General features: G+C 40.6%; 1 protein-coding gene across 10 annotated transcripts in view; it reads left to right on the forward strand.

Annotated features, from left to right (window-relative positions):
- Positions 1 to 22,846, forward strand: part of Anks1b (ankyrin repeat and sterile alpha motif domain containing 1B) — a 1,025,752-nt gene that overhangs the window by 167,977 nt on the left and 834,929 nt on the right. For all 10 annotated transcript variants that reach the window (XM_076554619.1, XM_076554611.1, XM_076554613.1 and 7 more), the window contains exons 3-4: positions 1,866 to 2,022; positions 9,642 to 9,938. In XM_076554619.1, coding sequence (XP_076410734.1) covers positions 1,866 to 2,022; positions 9,642 to 9,938 — 454 coding nt within the window. The remainder of the gene's footprint in view (positions 1 to 1,865; positions 2,023 to 9,641; positions 9,939 to 22,846) is intronic.

A 22,846-nucleotide genomic window follows, 5' to 3' on the forward strand; every position in this document is an offset into this window, starting at 1 on the left:
TATCACGTGACCTTTGTAATCCCATTTAGTAGTCTTACCAGGCTTCAGCAGTAGATACTACTTTGTTGTTCTAATGTCTTTTCCAGGAAGGAAAAGAAAATGATGCAGAAATGAAAAGTTGGGTAGTTCCCATAGCTGAGTCACAAATCCCAGCCTTCTAAATTCAGATTTTGTTGAATTGTAATTTTTAAAGGACATGTTGGGAAATAATGTATGGGCCTGGAAAGATGGCTTGGCAGTTAGGAGCGCTTCTAGAGGACTTGTCTGTTCCCAGCACCCCCAGTGGGCGGCTGAAACTGCCTCTAACTCCAGCTCAAGGGGCTCTGACTTATTGTGGTCTTCACTGTTATCCATGTATGCTTGTGTACATACGGACACACATATACATACACATAAAATACAATCAGTTCTTAAAAGAGATATGATTTATGTCTTAGTTTCTCAGAAATCTTATCATTAGAAGACTAAGATTCTCTAGAACCCATAAGTATTTCTATAATATATTCTCTTTTTCTCTCTTTTTTTGCATCACAACTTTATATATCCTGCAGCTGATGTTTAGGCTGCATTTTTAACTGTGTGATTTACCATTTATTGTTCTTTTGTGTTACATCCGTTTCTTGAGAGCTATTGGGAGTCTAACCTCACTTCTTTTTAAATGGCCACTTAATTTTCTCATTTATTACTCTTAGCTTAACCTCATGAAAAATTTAAATTGAGATTATTATAGAAATAATAATTGGGTGATTTTTTAAACCTAAGGATCAACTTTAATTTGTAATTGTATAATGTAAGTATTTTTGCCTGCCTTTACACATGTCTCTGGCTGCAGTTTCACTTAATGAATTATTAGAATTTGTGTCTAAATGCAGCCAAATGAAAAGGCAACTTTGGTTTAGAATTACATTTTTGGGTTGTTATGTACAAAGTTCAGTATAATATATGCTAATAATTATCAATCAGTTCTTCCTGGGATTATTTCAATGAAGGTTTTTACTATGGAAGTCTGGTGGGTTTTAAATATAGAAGCCTATGGGTAGCATGTGAGCTGTCCTGAGACTTCGCCACCGATGGAATGTCTCTCTTCAGGGACTTCGTTCTTGAGGCCACTTCCTGGGCTTGAAGGAGAAAGAAGAAAGCAGGGTGGATCAGATATTCCATCACAGCCTGTGCTGTGGCTGAACAGCTACCAAAGTTTGTTTTTTTAACCGTGATCTAGTACAATACTTAGGTTGTTAGCTCCTTTATCCACAGACCTAAATTTCTCTTTTATATACATCTTAAGTCATTCATTCCAGTTCTCTCTAGGGGTGACATTTAAACCCCCTAAATTTATCTTGGTACATGATAACTTTAGTTTTTGGTAATAGGGCATTTGCTTATGGCTTCAGCTTTTGATTCAGGCTAGTTCTTGGGTATGGATTATCTGGAAAGACAGTTCATTCACAAAACAGGAGGAGGTGATGATGTAACACTTTATTGACTTAACTCATTCATTTAACAAAATAAGATATATATTGTCCAAATGCATTCTATTATGTAATTTTATTGCTTAGTCAATGCTCTGCCTATATGCATATTCATGTGTGTGTGTGTGTGTGTGTGTGTGTGTGTGTGTGTGTGTGTGTGTGTGATGTATATGTGTGATTTGGGAGAGCCTTTGAGTCTTTTCTAATTAAAATAGTATGTCAGCTACGAAACTTTTAATCCCAACCTTAAATTGTAGTGCCTTGAATGACTGACCGTTTGTTATAAATGCCACCTAGCCTATAGTAAGTATTCATAGTAATCTAATAATCTGTGTTGTTCAGCCTATTTTCTTTTCTGTTGTTTTCTTTTTTCTTTTTGTTTACTTTTTCCCTCAGGGACATAGTTCTCAAGCTACTTCAGTATGAGGCATCCACAAACGTGGCCGACAACAAAGGTTACTTTCCCATTCATTTGGCTGCCTGGAAAGGAGACGTGGAGATTGTGAAGATTCTCATCCATCACGGACCGTCACATTCCAGAGTCAATGAACAGGTGCCCTCATCGAACGTTTGTTCACACATTGTAATTCACTCTCAGGCTTTGCAGAGGCAAAGCCGCATGGAAGTATTGATACATTTTATCTTCACCTTGCCAAAAATCATTCTACTTCTGAATTTCCTAAAGGAAACATTTGAACAATTCTTAGATGGGTTTGGGTGTGATGCACAGAAACTGTGGGTTTGGGTGTGATGCACAGAGACTGTGGGTTTGGATGTGATGCACAGAGACTATAGGTTTAGATATCATGAACAAGCAGTACAGGTCTTGGATATCGTGCACAGGCATTAAAGCATTTGGGAGGATACTTTGTGAAAAATATCTCACATGAAGGAAACCATTGTAAAATTTTTGCATGCCTAATATAATCATCCATTTTTTATCTACTGAATATTTAAAGATAGAACAGTATTTATGTTTGTAATGAGAATTAGTGTTCTTTGATAAAATTTTAAATGCTAAAACAATGTTTACAATGATCATTTGCATAATGCTTTCCATTTACGTAGCATTTTCACAGTTAAGTATACTTTTTGGGAATCAATATGTAAAATACAATGCACACAGTTTCTAGACTCATAGTCAGTTAAAAATTCCCTCTAAAGACACAGACTCACACAGACTCACACAGACACACACAGACACACACAGACACACACAGACACACACAGACACAGACACACACACACACACACACACACACACGAGAGAGAGAGAGAGAGAGAGAGAGAGAGAGAGAGAGAGAGAGAGAGAGAGAGAGAGAGAAAGTTGAGTACCACAGACCACAGAGCATTATAATCATGGTAGATAAAGGCAGAGTATTTGCAAGAACATAATATCTGTATTATAAACAATGAACATATTTAGAGAGGAGTTCACCTCAGAGCATTAAAACAGGTAAGAGTGCAGGTCTGAGAGAGCCGACTGTGGCCTGTTACCCAGTGTAGCAGACATCCCGAGCTCACACACCCCTACTGTTTCCACTTTGTAAGACTATATTTGCCATCAGCATGCAGTCCAACAAGTGAGTTACAGCCACGGTATTAAGCTGTAGGTTGGCGGCTGTCCAATACCGATGTAAATAGATTACTGCAGGACAAGCATTTCTAATTAAAGGACAATTACCATATTATTCAAATAGTTATAGACTTTGCAGACCTTTGGCTGAAATTGAGAGTAAGTAAGAATGGAAAGTATCACTAGCTTGAAACAACAGAGAGAAAGAAAAAATTTATAATCACATGCAATGTTGAATGCGGATTAATCTGCAAAAAGAATTTTATTTGTTGGGAAAGTACGTTAATTTTTTTTATGACAATTAAAATTTGGTGTTTGTGATGTTACCAAAATGTAGGATTTCAAAATTAGAATGCGTTGAAGTCTTTTAAAAACGACAGACAGGACTATCTTTATAGTCATCCTATCCTAAAAGGAAAGTTGTAAGCATCCTTTTCTGGTCCTGAGGAGGCAGAACTTCGATCCTTTACAGGATGAGCCATCTGGTGGTTATCCTTAAAACTGTCTGCAGAGCGCAAGTGTGAAAACAGCCCAAGGTTACAGGAAGGGATGTTAATGCACATAAACAAATGTTCTTTAAACGACACAAAAATAAGGAACATCCAGTTCATTTATATTTGAAAGCTGACATTTTCAGATGGCATAAGTATATTGGTATGATTTGAGAGAAACATTTGTTTTTGGTAATATTGAACATTGATGAAATTATGAAAAAATTTCCTCTTAAGGACACTGCAATTAATTTTTTTTTCCATTTCTGTTACTGTGTGCTGCTGTTTTGTTGGCAACAAGTTGAACATTTCTTGAGACTGTTCGGTTGTTGGTGTGTGTGTGTGTGTGTGTGTGTGTGTGCCTGTGCAGGCACTTGCTGGGGTGGCTGTGTGGGCCAGTGTGTGTTTGCATGTGCACTTGTGTGGATGTGCGTGTGGAAGCTGAGGCCCATGTTATTCCTCAGATGTTGGGTACCCTGCTTTCTTTGGGACCTGGGGCTCACTGACAAGCTTTTCAGGCTGGCCGGTGAGCCCAGGGACCCTCGTGCCTCGGCTTGCTAGGGGACTGCAAGCCTGTGCCAGCATGCCTCCTGATTCTTTTCTTTTTTTTAATGTGGGTTGTGAGATGGAGCTTAGGTCTTTACCAGCTAAGCTTAGCTGTCCTCCGGACACCTTGGGACTTTTAATTTGAAACCTGTCCCCCCACTCTATACCATTACTTCCGAGGGTCAGATGTGGGGATTTTATTCTTATAAGTAACTTGAATTTTAGCCCCCCGCCCCGAAATGGTACATAAATATTCTAGTTAATTAGGAACTTTTACGTATTCAAACAGCATCGGGAAGAAACGAAAATCAACATTAACTGAGGGCTACAGGAAGTCAGTCATTGATCTAAGTACGTCCACCTGCGCAATGTTACTGAAGTCTTTTCTGAAATGAAATTATCTTTCCTATTTTATAGATGAAAAACCAAGCTCAGCGAAGCTAAGTAACTTGTTTAAGGTCACATGCTCCCGGGTGACCCAAACTTGAACTCCGATGCTAGGTCTTCACACTGATGTTACCACCCTACATCCCATTACTTACAGAGTGTTTACCATGTTTCGGAAGTTGTGCCGAGCACTGCATCTACATCCCCTTCATCCCTGTCTCAGCCTGGTGAATGTCTAGGGCCATGACCTTAGAGAAGAAGAATTGGCCCATCACGCATCTATTAAGAAATGTAGTCAACGTTTGAAAGGGTTTTCAGATCCTTAGTCAATTACAGTCATGCCATCGGAATTATGCACTGTAGTTAGTGTTTCATTGTGCTTTCTGAAAAGGATCTTTGACTTCTTATATGGTTTTCCCTCCTTCCCCATGTGGGGTACATTGTTGTTCAATTCCCCTGATGGAATTTTTTTTTTTTTTCGAGACAGAGTTTCTCTTTGTAGACCAGGCTGGCCTCGAACTTACAGAGATCCGCCTGCCTCTGCCTCCCGAGTGCTGGGATTAAAGGCGTGCGCCACCACCGCCTGGCTCCCTGATGGAAATCTTAGTACTAATACTCCCATATATCACTTCAGATTTTCTTTTGGAAAGCATTTGTAAGCTATTCCATTTCAAAATGCTCTTGTTGTTACTTGGGAAAAGCACTAATGTTTATGTCATGTTTCATTAGTTATCAAGTGACTTTAAAAAAAACTCATTTAATGCTTCTGTCATACTTTGGTTGTGCTGCCACATAGTGCCAGAGTTTGTTTGTCCGTCTGTGTTTTTCTTCATGGTCCTCCTTTGCATCACCGCTTCAGTGCTCTGGGTCATTTAGTAAAATAAGGGTCACGTGAACACCAGCTCTGCCGTGGCACATCGGATCTGATGGATGAGATGGCCATTACGTGTTGCCAGGGATGATTCATGTCAGAGCTGAGATGGAGCGGAATGGCTCAAGATTTCATCATGCTCAGATCAGCATGTGATTTAAAACATATGAACTGTTTCTGGAATTTTCCATTTAATATTTCAGACCTTTGCTGAGTATAAGTAGCTGAAATTGTGGATCGTGGTCTTATTGGTTGGTATATACTATAAGTTTAAATAATGCCAGTTAGCAGAGCATGTTTTTCTATGTCATATTTCCATGCTTTAAAATAACCTTGGGGCTCCTACTGAGCTTATAAAACATCCAGATTAAAAATATCAGGGAGTCTATTTTCAAAAATAATTCAGGCAGTCAATCTTACATTTTGACATTTAGAAAAGCTCCCTACATGTTATCTCTTGGTTTATGAACCACACTGCAGGGTTTGTAGAGAAGACAATGTTCTTACTGCACAGATGAGGATGGTCCCGGGATCAAAGGGGTTGAGAAGGGGGTGAACTAACACTTCCAGGTGGATCCTGTTCACCATGCTGTTGTGTACAGAAGCAGTGATACAAACGCAGGCGACGGCGTCCAAGGGGTCAGGACATCCCGGACTCAGGCGTATACATGAGTAATGGGTATACATGCCGAATGGGTAATGGGCTTGGTAGGGAGGGGCAGCAGGGGAGGAGCTGGGGGTAGGAAGGGAAGGGTGAGAGTGTGGTGTAGGTGCAGCGCTCACAGATGAAGATCTCCACAATTAATAAGTTTAAGAAAGACAAACTCTGGTACTATGTGGTAACAATGCAGACAGTATGGCGTTCTCTTTCCTTCTCATGTTCTGTGGGTTCTGTGTATGTTCACCTGTCTCTTCTTTTACCTTGCCTTTATTTTTCTCTTTAATTTACTACTGGGGCAAAAATCAGAGGCCCCTTATCTCCAAAGTGCTTTGTCTTTGCCATTTGCTGGAGCTTGAACTCTCCTTGTGTGTCGGCTGTTTCTCTTTGAACTCAGGTCTTTGGGTAAATGGATTTTTTTCCAGTCATTTCTTTCTGTTGCTCATTTTCAGAGAATACCTATCTGGTTAAAAATGAAGGATTGAGAACCTTTAAAGAATGTTCTCTATAGATACACTAGCAATTATTAATCGATACATCATCACTGTCTACTCATTTTGAGTAAGATGTTTCTTTTTTAGGCTGTTAGTGGGTGTGGACACAAGTATGTAATTTTGCCTTTTTAAAGATTCCACAATTGTAGTCTCAATAGATAAGAAGGCCCAAGCATATGTTGATTGTGGATAAAAACCTGTGAACATTGTCTCCTAAATAGGTCTTTAATGATGGAGATAATTTCTCCTGAGATTTGAATAGCACTAATTGGTATTATTAGAAGAACTTACAATTTTGTTCTTATTTTCTAGACTATGGGCTGTGGAAAAGTAGAGGGATCTTTGAGGCATCATTACTTCATAATTGGCCTTCCTCTTTCTCAGAGAGATATTACAGTTTGAAAAATGAGATTCAGTCCTTTTTAGACCAAGGGGAAATTGGGTTGGTCAGGAAAGCATATTTTTATGTCATATTTTCATGTGTTAGAGTAATAAGCTTGGGGGCTCTTATCAAGCTTGTAGAACAGTCCGATTGAAAAATTAGGAAGTCTAAAACTATATGTAGTCAGTCTCTATGAGGATGGAAATTATATTAAAACACCAAACTAAGCACATGGTTAATTTTTACGAACAGTGGGAGAAATATCTTCAGTAGATTCCTTCCTGTCTGTCTGACCCCAGCTTTTTATCCACTGTCTCTAAAGAGTACATTGCCTCTATGTTTTTTCTCTCCCATTGCCCTGTCTGGATTCTATACACACCCCAGCCCACCAAGTCACTCTTCTTTTAAGTTTTCAAATCTTTCCCCCAGCTCCTTAATTTACTGGTTTGAATTTTTCTTTAGGCCAGTACAAGCCTGGGGTGTTTTTTTGTCCTGGAAGATTAAGGTCTGTTTGGGTTTGAATTGTTCTTTTCCATTTGTTTCGATAGGAGCTACTATATAAGAAGTAAATACAGAGCTACTATTTTCTCTCAGCCAAGTGCTCTTTGGGTGAAATCTCTGGAAAATTTTAAGATTACATTGTAGCCGCAGATGGAGGCAGGGAGAACGTAGGCTTTAGGTTTTGACAGGTCCAAAAGATCCTGGTTCTTCTTCGATGTAGTGTGACGTTTTTTCCTTTTTAGTCTCCTTTCTCATGAAGTAGCTATATTAATACCAAACGTGTAAGATCTCCATAGGGGTGAAGGAGACGGTGTTGGAATGTTGGTAGTTGTTCGGCCAGTGTGTGACGTCACCCCTGGTATGTTGATGGTTCAGACTTGGCAGGTCTGGGCTACCTGGTTCTAGTCATGGGCTACATGTCACCTCACATCACTGTCGTCAGCGGTCCCAAAGCTGTGGTGCAGGTCTTGTTGGAGGTTGGAAGAGATGTGAGCTGTGGAGTGAGTTGAGGTGATGCTGTTGTACCACAGGCTTTGGGGAAATACAAAGAGACGTCGAGCACCATCTCTGACTTCATGGTACCCGTACACACCACGGAATGGCTGTGTAATCAAAGACCTGTCGTTCAGTTCTTTGGTACCTTAGTGGCCTCACCCTCCAGGTGAGAGTCATGATAATGTTGGTCCCCATCTTATAACAAGGGTTAAGTGAGTAGATACATGAAACGAGACTGTGTCCGATGCCCGCTGTTAACTGTGATGGTGGCTGTGGTAAGGGCAGCTGATCTTTCTAGAGTCCTAATTCAGTGCCATTTCACTTCTGTTGTTAACATTTCTCGTTCATAGTTCTCCTGGCGGACTCTGCCACCTCTTGACATACCAAGACCCCCATCTATCCAAGTCAATTGCCAAAATTGTTTGTTTGTTTGTTTGTTTTTCTGGAGCTGAGGACCGAACCCAGGGCCTTGCGCTTGCTAGGCAAGTGGTCTACCACTGAGCTAAATCCCCAACCCAATTGCCAAAATTGTGTGAAGGATCCATTGCCTTGTTACTGAATTCATTAAAACAAACAAACAAACAAACAAAAAACCTAGTTAAATTTCTGGAAAAATCTCTTTGGCTTTTCAATAGGAATTCTTATCAGCTGCAAATGCTGTACACTGGTGTTTTTGGCTACTTGTCTGGGTATGAGTTGAGGCATGATTTTTACCTGTGTTTTCAAAAGGAGGCTATCATCTTCTCTTAGGGAGAGGATTCCTCATTCTTTTTGCCAAGAAGAGAAGCAATTATTTATATTTATTACTAGCTGTTGTATGAGATTTTGTTTATACAATAAACAAATAAAGGTTGCCTGGAGATCAGAAGGCAGAGCTAGCCAGGCCAGACAGTAGTGGAACACACCTTTAATCCCAGCATTTGGGAGGAGGAAGCAGGAAAATCAGGAGTTCAAGGCTACATTGGGCTACACAAGACTGAACCAGTCTAAAAGAGAAACAGAGCTGGGCAATGGTGGTGCACATCTTAAATTCTAGCACTAGGGAGGTAGAGGTAGGAATATAAGGCAGGTGGAGACAGGATCTCAGCCCCATTTAGTCTGAAGATTGAGAGACAGGATCATTCCCATTCAGTCTGAGGATTCGTAGAGATAGGATGCTCCATTCGGTCTGAGAGTTCTTAGTGGTAAGAAGTCTCTGGTGGCTGGCTGCTCTGCTTCTCTGATCTCCAGGAAAACTTCATTTGTCACAAACAAAATATCATACAACAACTGATCATATTTATAATAAAAGCAATGGTTTCTACTTATTTAAAATAAAATGAAACAATTTGGGTAACATTTCTGTAAATCTCTCATCATCAAGGATTTATCATCTCAAGTCTTGTCTGCAAAGTCAACCATTAAAAGTATAATTGTTAATCTTCCTTATTAACAAATATAAAGGAGGCATGTACAGTGCAGGGAACACTGGCCATCTGGACCCAGCAGGGCCATTAACTATCGTGGCTAAATCATCATTCTTGGAAGCTGGACTGTGTGATGCAGAGAAAAGTTTGATTTTTCATATTGAAGTGATTAAAATTAAAACATGATTTTGATGTAGAAAATGATGATTATTTTTATCCAATATAAAAGTCAGTTAGATATACTTACTACATATATTACATTTGAGTTTACATTTCCAATCTTGCCAAGTTATCAATGATTGCGTCTGATGGCTAATTTAATTCCATTCTGAAGACATGGCCTTTTGTATCTCCGCCTTACATAGAACAATGAGAATGAAACCGCCCTACACTGTGCAGCTCAGTACGGACACTCAGAAGTGGTTGCCGTTCTCCTAGAAGAGCTCACGGACCCTACGATCAGGAACAGCAAACTGGAAACGCCGCTGGACTTGGCAGCGCTCTACGGACGGCTGCGGGTGGTGAAGATGATCATCAGCGCGCACCCGAATCTAATGAGCTGTAACACCCGCAAGCACACGCCGCTGCACCTCGCCGCCCGCAACGGTCACAAGGCGGTTGTACAGGTGCTGCTGGAGGCAGGAATGGATGTGAGCTGTCAAGTGAGTCCCTTAGCCAGCCGTCCATGCATTTAAAGGTGACGGGGCTGCACTGCCTGCTTCTGGGAGCACGTGGGGAGTTCAAGTACAAGCTCTCCCTTTGTGATAACTGGAGGGCCGTGGGTGGTATCATGAGTAATTGTTTTCTTTTTCCTGGCATTTCACCTACAGCCTGGTACCATAGAAAGTCAGGTAAAACTTAGTGAATGAATTTAACTTTTTATTTATTTTAGTCTTTTAAGATTTCTTTGTTTTTATTTTGTGCATATGAGTGTTTTGACTGTGGTGCATGTACATGCCCCGTGTGGGACATTGAATCCCCTGGAACTGGAGTTATATATAGTAATGAGCTGTCACATTGATGCTAGCAACAAACCTGGGTCCTCTACAAAAGTAGCAAGTGTTCCTAGTGGCTGAGCCATCTCTCCAGCCCTAATGCTTAATGTTTTAGCATAGTCACAATGCTTAGCTGACCCACTTAGAATCCAGTGGTTCCAACTGTCCTGTCAGGTGGAGTACTATCAATTTCCAATAAAGAGGTTAGGAATTAGAATCAGAGATTTAAAATTTTTGTCTCAGACACAGATGATAAAACCAGACTGTGGGCTTAGATTTACTGATTGAGTTCTGGGTCACTTTCCAATATAATTTACCATCTCTACTAACTAGTGACCAGTCACTGTGTTCAAGGAGACTCAGAAAAAAATGCAGTGAAAAAATTGCAATTTGAGTGTTTAAAAATTATTTTATGTGCATGAATATATTTGTGTGTGTGTGTGTGTGTGTGTGTGTGTGTGTGTGTGTGAGAGAGAGAGAGAGAGAGAGAGAGAGAGAGAGAGAGAGAGAGAGAGAGAATGGAAGAAGAGTTATCTAAAAGAACATGGACAACCTCTTGTAGTCATGACATTGATGAAAGTGTCTTTCCTACTCCAAACAACCATTGTCTGCCTGTGAATCCCAAAGAAATAATGAGACCGTACCACCTGCCTCTTAGCAACTGTTAGCTGTCTATAAGCCTCCAAGGAAGGGTGCCCTTGTTAGCCCGCCCTCTCTTCATGACTGAATGTTGACATGCCCAATCTTGTGCAGGTAATCTCAGCTGTCAGGTTTTCAGGAACACAATGGCTATGTCATGTCCAGAGGACAACAGTCCACAACACTCCACTCTTTCCTTGGCTCTTACATCCTTTCTTTCCCCTCTTTGGGAATATTTCTAGAGGCTTGGGTGAGTTGCTATAAATGCTCCATTTAAGGCTGAGCAGTCAACACTCGATTATTCTCGGCACTTTAACCAGTCTGGAGTCTCTGCAGCTACCACTGCCCACAGCAGAAGGAGCTCCTCTAACCAAGGTTAACAGGAGCACTCATATATGGGCATAAATACCATTATTTAGAAGGTAATCTGGCGGGCACATCAGGTCTGTTTAGCAGTTTCCCTCCTTGGGACTATTATCACATTTGCAGCTGCAGGTGTGGATTCTTGTCTGTGAACAGCCAGAGGATGGTTGGTTATCTCTCTAGCAGTCACAACAGTGGGGACATTTTGTATGACTGATGGGTAGTTGTCTTCGTAACTTTTTTATTGCTGGACAGAGACACCATGACCAAGGCAACTTAGAAAACACTTGTTGGGACTTACAGATTCAGAGAGTCAGTTTATTCCATGACCATCATGGTGGGGGGCATGGCAGCAGGCATGTACAGAAGTTGAGAGCTCACATCTTGAGACAACAAGCATGTGATGGGGTTGGGGGTTGGGTAGACAGAGAGGGAGGGGACACTAGATGGGAATGGCTTGGGCTTTTGTAACCTTAAAGCCCACGTCCAGTGACACATCTCCAACAAGGCCACGCCTCCTAATTCTTTCCAAACAGTTCTACCTACCAGGGACCAAGCATTCAAGTACACGAAGGCCGTTCTCACTCCAACCTCCACAGCAGTCAGTGTGCAGGGCACACAGCTAACGGAGACCGTGGAGGACAAGTCTCCTCCAGCAGCCTGCACAGCACCTCCTGACACTGTGAAAGCTAAGCAGCAAGCAGTTTCCAGCTCTGTTATAGCTTTATTTCAATGTTTCTGCCCCACAAACATGCAGTGTCTGGGTTTTCTTCAGGTGTGTTGTGTCAGTTGTAAATCAGATACCTGTCTCTCTCAGAGGCCGGGTGGACATCATGTGAGCTGATAGGCAAGATTTTTTTTTTAAGATTTATTTATTTATTATTATGTATACAGTGTTCTGTCTGCACATATCCCTGCAGGCTAGAAGAGGGCACCAGATCTCATTACAGATGGTTGTGAGCTACCATGTGGTTGCTGGGAATTGAACTCAGGACCTTTGGAAGAGCAAGCAGTGCTCTTAACCTCCGAGCCATCCCTCCAGCCCTGATAGGCAAGATTTTTATGTCTGTGTCAAGACCTGCTAGGCCAGGCTGGGCCTTATGGCAACAGTGTGATTCTAAGAAGGGAAGAGAAAGGAAGGAAGTATCCAAGGCTTCTTGAGACATACAGCACATCTCAGCTCCTGCCATGTTTGATTGGCCAGGGCAAATTACAAAGGCCACCTAAATTCTTTTTTTTAATTATTTAATTTAATTTTTTAATTTTATATACCAACCATTGTTCTCCACCTTTTCCCATTCCCCCACCTCCTCCCCCATCCCACCCCCATTCATTCTTCATAGCGGGTTATTGGAACATATTTAGGCTTTACCCAGCAGCTCTGCATAAAGAGGATGATTGGACCATGGGCCTGAGTACCAGGTGTCTGAGATGGTCTGCACTTGGCTGTGCTGGGGGGGAGGAATGCCCCACCCCTTGGCATTCCTTTAAAGACCCTAGGGCAGAGACAGTCAGGGCCCGATGGATTAGGACCCAGACCCTCCTGAGGCTATCCTGTATTTTCTATCTGTTTCCTTCCCCCTCTATCCTTCTATCTAATATTTCCTACTGCTTCTACTCAAGAGTACCCTGGGGAAATGTGGGGGTGAGGGATGGTCCCCAACAGGGGTTAAGGCCTCCCTTGGGTAATCAACATAGGCTGGCATACTGAGTTGGGGCAGGACTAAGCCCCTCCTCCCTGCATCAATGCTGAGTAAGGCATCGCACCACAGGGAATGGGGCTCTAAAAAGCCAGTTCATATACCCCCCATAGGACCTGGTCCCATTGCTAGGGGCCCCATAAACAGATCAAGCCACACAACTGTCACCCACATTCAGAGGGCCTTGTTCAATTTCATGCAGGCTCCCCAGCTGTCAGTCCAGAGTGCATGAGCTCCCACTAGCTCGGGTCAGCTGTCTCTGTGGTTTTTTCTATTATGTTCTTGACCTCATTTGTTCCTATAGTCCCTCTCTTCAACTGACCTCCAGGGGCTCAGCCAAGTGCTTGACTGTGGGTCTCTGCATATGATTCCAGCAGTCACTGGATGTAGGTTCTCTGATGACAATTAGGGTAGTCACCAATCTGAGTACAGGGGAAGGCTAGTTCAGGTATCCTCTCCACCAATGCTAGGAGTCTTAGCTAGGGATATCCTTATGGATTCCTGTGGATTCCCCTAGTACCAGGTTATCTCCCTAACCCCACACTGGCTCACTCTGTCAAAATATCTTTCTTTGCTCTCACTCTCCATCCCTCCCCAAACTCAGCCATCTAGATCCCTCATGTTCCCACCCCTCATCTTCTCCACTCTACCCTGCTCCCAGTTTACCCAGGAGATCTTAACCTTTTCTCCTTCCTGTGGCAATCCATGCATGTCCCTCTTAGGGTCCTCCTCGTTACCTAGCTTATCTGGGGTTGTGGATTGTAGCCTGGTTATCCTTTGTTTTGCTTTAAGTAGGAAAATGGTCTCTACATGTAGATTAAAAGAGGGCACGGATTATAAAAGGAGTTTAAATATCCAAGAAGAAATAGGCAAGGCTAATTTCACAGATATTCTACAAGTTCTAGGTAGGAATAGTGTTCCGCTATGGAGTTAATGGGAATTGTATGGAAGCTGAATTACGCATTTCTCAGCTGTTAGAGTTACTACACCTGCACAGACCCCTTTATAATCAGGGATGCTCACTGTGGCTGGTGTTAGCACACTCCCGCCTGTTCACAGCCAAGGTCTTTTCATGCTGTCACTAGGCTGGAAGGAGAAGAGTTTAGATTCACCTTCGTAAGTGTACATTCATTTTTAAGGTGCAAAACATTATATTTTGTACTTTGGAGAATCTGACATGAAAATGAGCTGTGCACCAAATTTAGTAGAAGAGATAAATAATGTACAAGAAGGATTCCCACATTTGACATCTAGTAAATGCTAGGACAGAGAACTGTGGAGGCAGATATATCCAAAGAAAGTATAAATTTCCTTTAGTAAGAACTTGAGAAGCTGTGAATGGAAGTGATGTTTGAAGAGAGCCTTGGATGTCCAGAAGGACCTTGAATTTGAGGTATAATTTAACTTGTGACATGTGTATTAATTGGGTAAAAAGTGCTTAGAATTACATAACTTGAAAGCTTTTGTATGGGTCATGTTTTCCAATGTCCCAGTCTATCCTCCCTTAAGCCACTATTGGAGGCATTTATACTCGTGATAGCATTTCCGTTCGTCATTGATTTATCAGAGGAGAGGGATGATGTGTATGCATATTGCTAAGATGACTTGCTTGGAAGGACCAGGCTAGCACCTTGGTAGCGTGGGCACCGCTTGGTACCCATACAACCTCTTCTGTTGACACTTGTTCTTACAAAGCGCTCCAAGTAGTAGAACTGAAAGCATATTTTAGAAATGAATGTCCCGTTAGCTGGGTGTGGCTTTGGGTATTTGTCTGTTACTGTTGTTTTGGTGGGGCAGGATGGTACATGCTTGAAGTCTCAGTACGTGGGAGGCCAAGGTAAAAGGATCCCGAGTTCAAGTTCAGCATGGTGACTTTAAAGTCAGTCTGAGATAGATGGTGAGTTTCTGCCTCAAAAATTCAGGGGATGACTTACTAACTTGTTAAATTTTTATCTTATGTTTATGTTTCTTTGCCTGCATGTATGTCTGTGCCTCACATGTATGCAATGCCTGTGGAGGCCAGAAGAGGGTGCCAGATTCCTTTGGAATTGGAGTTAGAGAGGGTTATGAGTTGCCATGGGGGTGTTGGAAACTGAACCTAGGTCCCCTGCTAAAGCAACAGGTTTTTAACCACTGAACTCTCTGTCCAGGTCCCACTTACTGTCTTTTTTTGTTTTTTAATAAAGATTTAATCTTATTACTCAAACTAACCAGTTTTTCCCACTGGATTCACTCCAAATTATTTTTAAGATCAGATAGTGTGTGTTGGTGTGCTCAGTGGCTGAGTGTGAACTTCAGCTGTTTTAGAGGAATCAGTGTTCATTACATGCTGCAGTCAACCAGTTAAAAATTAGCAGTGTTAAAGTCCTTTTGGTTGTATATGTTTGTTTTTCCACATTTTTCTTTGTGTGTGTGTGTGTGTATGTGTGTTTATGTGTGTGTGTGTATGTGTGTGTATGTGCGTGTGTATGTGTGTGTGCATGTGGTTTACATACATGTACATGTGTGTCAGGCCTTCATGCTTTTGCAGCAAACATGTTTCCCATTGAGCCATTTTCCCAGTCCTTCCATGTATATTTGAAATGTCACATGAGTATTTTCTCTGGAAATTTTGTTATCTGCAGGTGTTTTTTTTTTCTCTCTAAGCGATTTTAAATTATAGCATATTTGAACTATTAAACAAAATACTTCGATTTCTGTTTGGCTAAATTTCATGTAGGTTGACTATCCCTTATTTGAAATGATTAGGGATAGAAGTATTTCAGATGATTTTGAATCTTGGATCATTTGCATATAAATAATGAAATATTTTTATTTTGGGGAAAGGACCAAAGACCACATATGACATTTATTATGTCCTGTATACACCTTGTACATAAAGCCTGAAAGTGATTTCAAACTATTTCTAGTGTACCTGCATTTTGACTGTTACCTGTCATGAGGAAGCTGTGGAACTTTCTATTTATGACATCATGTCAATCCTTAAAACTTTCAGATTTTGAAATATTTCAGACTTTTAATGTTCATATTAGGGATGCCAAGCCTGTCTTATATATACTTATAAATGCTTTACTCCTAAAATTTTTCTTAATAAAGCCATTCCTATTAAGAAAGTAGGCATGAACTCACAGTATTTGAATTACCATTCTTTTCTATGGGTTTTTAAACCTGATTTTTGGTAACTAGGAGTGAAAGTAATATGTTATACTAGCGATTTAACTGTATTTCTTCCTTATAAATATCTTTGATTAAATCTCGAAGAGTTTAGTCATTAGCACAACATTAAGACAATTATACTTTCCATGAATATTCAGTAAAATTGCCCAAATTAAGTTAATAATCAAAAGTATAAGTTACCATACTGGGAGCTGTTAAAATGAAAGTTGATTAAAGTACAGCTTCTTATTAGCACCTTATAGTGACAGGGGATGTGAGGTAAGTGCATATAATGAATACATCTCAATTAAATAAATTTTATACTAACTTCTCTAGATAATTTAAAACCTTCTCCAGATTTTAACACTTCCTTCTCCGTACTCTCACTCATCTTACTTTTATTTTATTGAGAAAGAGGAAACAATCACAAATTATACTACTCTTCTTAACACTCAATTTTCTACTTAGTACGTGTGTGTGCACACGTGTGCACACCATGGCGCATGTGGAGGTCAGAGAACAACTTGTGAGGAGTCAGTTCTCTCTTTCTACCATGTAGGTTCTGGGGATTGAACTCGGGCTGTCAGGTTTGGCAGCAAGCACCTTTATCCTCTGAGCCATCTCGTAGACCCACCTTTCCTTCCTGGTCCTGTAAATGAACTCTGAGTCTTTATAAACAGGTCAGTGCTTTCCTTGTACAGTAGGTTCTGTCTCCCCTGTCTGCTGGGATACATCACTCTGGCAATAGTCCCCTTCTCTTTAACTTGGTTTCTCCTTTGCACCTGTATTATTCACATAAAGACACAATGACATTGTAATATCTTGTCTTTAAAGAAACTCTCATGTGTAGCTGTAGGTTTTTTGGTCTTGTCTGGCCCACAGTCAGGACAAATCTCTTTTATCTGTCAATTCTGTACTTGCTTAGACCCAACCAAGTAAACATGTAGAGACTTGCATTGTTTACAAACTGTATGGCCGCAGTAGGTTTTTTGTTATCTAGTTTTTATATTTTAAATGAACCCATATATCTATTAGTCTATAAGTTGCCACATGGCTCATGGCTTACTGGTACCTTACGTCTTGCTTTTTATGGTGGTGGCTGGCCGTGTCTGTCTGTCTCAGCCTTTTATTTTTTAGAATTTTTTTTTGTTTGTCTTGTCTATACTTTTTGTCTGGCTATTGGCCAATCAGCATTTTATTTATATAGAGTGATATTCACAGCATTTTTCCTTTTCTTTTTTTTTTTTAAAAAGGAAGGTTTTAACTTTTACATAGTAAAATTACATATAACAAAACAATTATCAAGCAAGAATTACAGTTACAATATCTAGTCTATTTATAATAACTAGTTTATTTGTATTTGGCAAAATTAAAGAAGATATTCTATCTATCTTATATTTGTGAGTCTAAGGTTTTATATCTAATTTATCTTTTATCATAACTAAGGAAAATTATAACTATCTAGTTTTTAATTGCATCAAAGACCTTAGAAGGATATAATATTATCTGAGAAATGGGAGAAGGATGCAAGCAAGTTTTGGGAGTCTTGTGAGAGTAGACAGAGACAGCTGGCAGCCTGGACAGTCACTTAATGTTCCTTTGTAAAGTTGGGGCATCTGTTTTTAGCCCACAGGCCTAGAGTCTCTCAGTCATTTTTCTTTGTGTCCTGTAGAATTTCTGGCAGTTTCTTCTGCAAAGCAGGAACCTGAAGAACCATTTCTCCAAGCAAAGTTTAGTGGTCACCTTCCTACGGGTCCTGCATGTCCAGTTGATCAAGCAGTCCAGGGAAAACCAGTTTCTTGCCCAAATGGCTATTTTTGTCAAGGTGAAGATAAACTCCATATGGAGTGTCTTTGATGCCCATCCTCTTTTCTGAAGTAAATTGGTGCTGTCAGGAGCAGACATGTCTCACTGTCTAGAAAGTTTAAATTTTTAAAATATTTTAAATGCCATATTTTGTAGGTCTTTGAAGTATTTGAAGATTAACTACCTAATTGAATTATATCTGAGTATACCTAGAAAACTTAACATGACTGTAAGTTTGACTATCATAGAAGACTAATTGTTAATCTGTACTTTTTAATTATCCATTACAATCTAAATGAGATACATAAACATAATACCTCAAACAAGAGAAGAAATATATATACAGTATAACAAAACTAACTTTAAACTTGTATCAATAAACTAAAATCTATAGTAATATAAAACATTTTAAACAAGCTGTTCTTTAAAAGTAGATTTAATAATCTACCCTTTTATCTTATCATATCTATATCACTCATGATTTCACAATTCCTTTTGTCATCCCTTTTCTCTGATTTGACTTTTATTTGTTTATTTTTGTGAGTACTTTTTAAGATAACCTGAACTCAGCATTATTAGGTTACATAGCCTGTAACATTTCAACAGGAAAACATAGGTTCTATTATGTGTTTGTGATGGACACAAGTGATCGTATCTCGATTTAGGAATGCAGAATCAACCCACTGTGGCCACAAGTGATTGAGAACTGTTAGCTAACCATTTAGAGGATCTAGGATCTGGAAGACCTGAGTGGGAGCCTGCAGCAAAGACAGACATTCGTAGGTTTTCACTTGGCTGTGTGATGAGAAAAACTCTTAGAAAGCAGGGTGACCTAAAACTTAGGGTCCTGTCAAGTAGCACAGAGGACACGTCTCTCAGAAACTCCATCTTCGTAGTGGTTTCCGTGTGAAACAGGCAAAGAGTGGCAAATTCATGTTGGAGAAGGCGTGGAGGAGGAGGAGCTGTAATGTAGTGTCTCACTTTCTTGTCCCATGATTGCCTGCTCCTGTCCCGACCTCCACCCATCGGTGTCCCGCGACCTTGCGCGCAGACATCCTTCCTTTTTGTCTGCCCTGATTTCTGTGTGGACCTCATTTAGTCTCTTAGCTCCAATGACATATGTATCTGATAAATACCAAGTTTCTCTTTCTCTCTCTCTCTTTCTTTCTTTCTTTCTTTCTTTCTTTCTTTCTTTCTTTCTTTCTTTCTTTCTTTCTTTCTTTCTTTCTTTCCTTCCTTCCTTCCTCCTTCCTTCCTTCCTTCCTTCCTTCCTTCCTTCCTTCCTTCCTTCCTTCCTTCCTTCCTTCCTTCCTTCCTTTCTTTTCTTTCTTTCTTTCTTTCTTTCTTTTCTTCCTTCTTTCTTTCTTTCTTTCTCTCTCTTTCTCTTCCTTCCTTCCTTCCTTCCTTCCTTCCTTCCTTCCTTCCTTCCCTCCTTCCCTCTCTCCCTCCCTCTCTCTTTCCTTCTTTCTTTCTCTCTCTCTCCCTCTCTTTCTCTCTGTCTCCTTTCCTCCCTCCCCCTCTTTCCTCCCCTCCCTCCCTCTCTCTTTCTTTTTGCCCTGGAATTTACTCTGAACTCTAAATTAGTCTGGATATATCATTGGATAGCTAATGAGCACCCCAGACTCCCCATTTCCCAAACTGAACCTTTAGCCTTTATATCCATTGCTCCTCTCGAAGCCTGCTGAACACCAGCTCCTTCCCATTTCAGCAAATGCCAGTAACGTTCTTCCAGTGTCACCAGACTTTGGACTCTTTCATGCTCTGCCTTCCTTTCTGCAGAGCAAATCTGCAGACTCTGAGGTTGTGTTCAGAAGGTCACTATTGAACAGTACCTTCCACAGTATCACCTTTGTCCACTATTTAACAGTACCTTCCACAGCATCACCTTCATCCACGTCCTCACCATCTCTTGCTTCCTGGGTTTCTCTGGGTTCCCTTTACCTCACTTCACTGTTTAAGTTGCTTAGACAAAATCCCATAGGCTGAGTAGCTTATGTAAGAGGAATTCATTTCCCCCCCCCACACAGGTTACAAGGTCTAGGATCAGCATTTCAGCTAATCCTAATCTAGTTCTTGGCAAGCAATCTTCTCCTGCCTTCTTAATTTCTTCCTTCACGTGACATTTCTTCTATATATAAATGGAGAGTGAGTTCTCTGATGTGGCGTCATGTTATAAGGACACCAGTACCATCAGATTAGCACTCTACTCTCAAGATTTAACTACTTCCTTAAAAGCCTTGTGTTCAAATAAGCCACAGTGTGGATTAAATTTTTTACACCTGGATTTGGGGGAGACATAACTGTTCAGTCTATGACAGATTCTCGTTAGTCTGTTTTCAGCATAGCAGCTAGAAAGGACCCCATTCTATGAAGTCAGGTCGTTTCACTTTTCTATTCCTAAACCTCTCTTGCTTTTCCATCGTACCCAGAGCAAAAGGCAGAGTTCTTCCTGTGGTGGCCACAGTCTCATACGATTTGGTATGACAAAGGGAACAGGTTGGTTGTGGATTTGTTTGTGATGGAGTTTGAAGGGCAAGGGAAATCTCTGAATCACGTAATGCAGGCTTACCCTATAAGGGAATAGTTCCAGAAAATTGAAACCATGGAATAGATGGTTCTGTAAGGAAAAAGTACAGGGAAGAGAAGAAACTGAGTAAAGAATATTTAATGGAAAAGCTCCCTGTGAAGTAGTTACAAGAGGAATCCCAGCAGCATGACGTCATACAATCCTGTGTTCACTATGCCTTCACTGAGTGTGTGCTGAGTACCAGGCATTGCCTGCCATGTGTCAAGGTCACAGCAATAAGGGAACTAGACAGGGACTTCAATGAGAAGGAAGGGGACCCTTGATAAAGCGGAGTAAAGAGAAGTAAGATCTTGAGTAGAAGGTTGAAGTAGCAGCAGGTTCACAGGAAGTTTCCCTGGTTTGTTTTGTTTGTTTTGTTTTTGGATCATCGTTGAAAGGTACACATGTTTATGGAGAGTGGAAGGATCTGATGAAGAGTGTGGGGTTGAAGATGCAAGGGAAATGGGGAAGATCCCAGATGAGCAAAACTCAAGAAGAAACAGAGCAATGAAAAATACAAATGCAGGGTTAGCTCTGATGGAGAGAAAGGAGGCTTCCTTCCATTTGAGACAGAATGAGGAAAGAGAGGACAGGGAAAGACAGAGCCTATAGTCTCTAAGCAGGAGGAGGTGTGCGCCCCCCTTTTGAATGGGGGGAATATTAGTTTTGAATCATCTGAACATTTGCTATATTCCAATTTTGCTATCCCCTGCCCAGCTTAAACCATCTTTTTAACTTTAGCTGGTTTTCACATGTATTCCTAAGTCCTTCATCATTAGATACCCTCTTTGGTATCAGATGAGACGCATTCTAATCTGGCAGTAGTCCTGAAAAGTTCAGTGGCACTTAGATGAACATACTTTAGGTATGTCCAGCCAGCACTGTAAACTGCATGCAGGCCAGGAGAGGTATGAATGCAGCTCAACACAAAACCCTCAACTTCCTTAGAACATTATGAGGTTGGTTTTTTTTTTTAAATAAACTTTTATTTTGGTAATTTGATCATCAAGCTCTGAAGTGTGAAATTTGTAGGTGATAATGTCCCTTAGCAATGTCAGAAGGTTGATCACATCTGGAGGGCACAAAAAGCTACTGCCTTGCAGCTCACTCAGATGTGATATTTGCTTGCAAAGGCTTGGGTGTTCTTACCTTTGGAATTCTTCTTTTATCCCGAGATAATACAATCACATGTCATGGTAATAACCAAGGTGCCAGGATTTTTATTCCCGAGTTAAATGGCTATTGTTCTAGTAGTGTTTCCTTCCTTGCCGTCCACCAAAGCTCTACTTACCCATTGGCAATCAGTTCTTACAGCTGTCACGAGTCTCAATTCTTACAATTCTTCTTACCTGTTCAGGTTTTTTCCTGTTGATCACTTCCACCACTATGCTATTATCTTATCACCATTGTTCTCTGTTTTCTCTTAAAATCAATATCTAGTCTTCTAGATCTTCTAGTTTCCTTTGGAGTCCCCAGGAGGTTATGATTGAAATGTTAAATTCGGAGGGGGGACCAGGTAACCAAGCTCTGACATGCGCACATACCTTTTCTATGTGCTGTTTCTCCGTCTGCCCTTGTGTCCTGCTCTCCCCATTTCCTGAGCTCCTTCTCCCCCACCGATGGCCCCTTTTTACTTTCTGTGTTTCTGTAGTACTCCAGGTTATGTACTCACAGCTAAAGGGTCAGATATGGATCCACAAATAAGAGAGAACATGCAACATTTGCTTTTCAATATAATTAAACGGAAACCACTTAACATTACTCACTCAGTATAATGTTTCATCCATTTACCTGAAAATTTCATGGTTTCATTTTTTTTTGTTTGCAGTAGAATAGAATTCTATTATGTTTAAGTATTACACTTTTATGGTGGAAATAGTACAATTATTTTGGAATTAATCATACCTTTAAAAGAAAAAGCCCATAGTTGGCAAGTTGGCATCTGTAAACTGGGATTTGTGATAACACTGTAGTGAAGTTCCTTGTACCCATCAATTACCTTGGACTTAGGACAACTCTATCTCAACAATTCTTTTGTTGTTGTTGGTGGTTTTTGAGACAGGGTCTCTATGTGTAGCCCTGGTTGTCCTGGAACTAGCTTTGTAGACCAGATTGACCTTGAACTCACAGAGTTCACCTGCCTTCACCTCCCGAGTGCTGGGATTAAAGGCATGTGCCACCAACTGCCCAACAACAGTTCTTATTCTTTTTTTATCAAAGAAGATAATTATGTCAACCTTAGATCTGGAGAAGCTGATCCAGGTTTACAGCATGTTGTATTTTGTTGCTGTGACAAAATATATGAGACAGTTGGTTTACTAGGGAATCATCCATTTTGGTTCATG

This window comes from Peromyscus maniculatus, chromosome 18, assembly GCF_049852395.1.
Source record: "Peromyscus maniculatus bairdii isolate BWxNUB_F1_BW_parent chromosome 18, HU_Pman_BW_mat_3.1, whole genome shotgun sequence".
Taxonomy (NCBI): domain Eukaryota; kingdom Metazoa; phylum Chordata; class Mammalia; order Rodentia; family Cricetidae; genus Peromyscus; species Peromyscus maniculatus.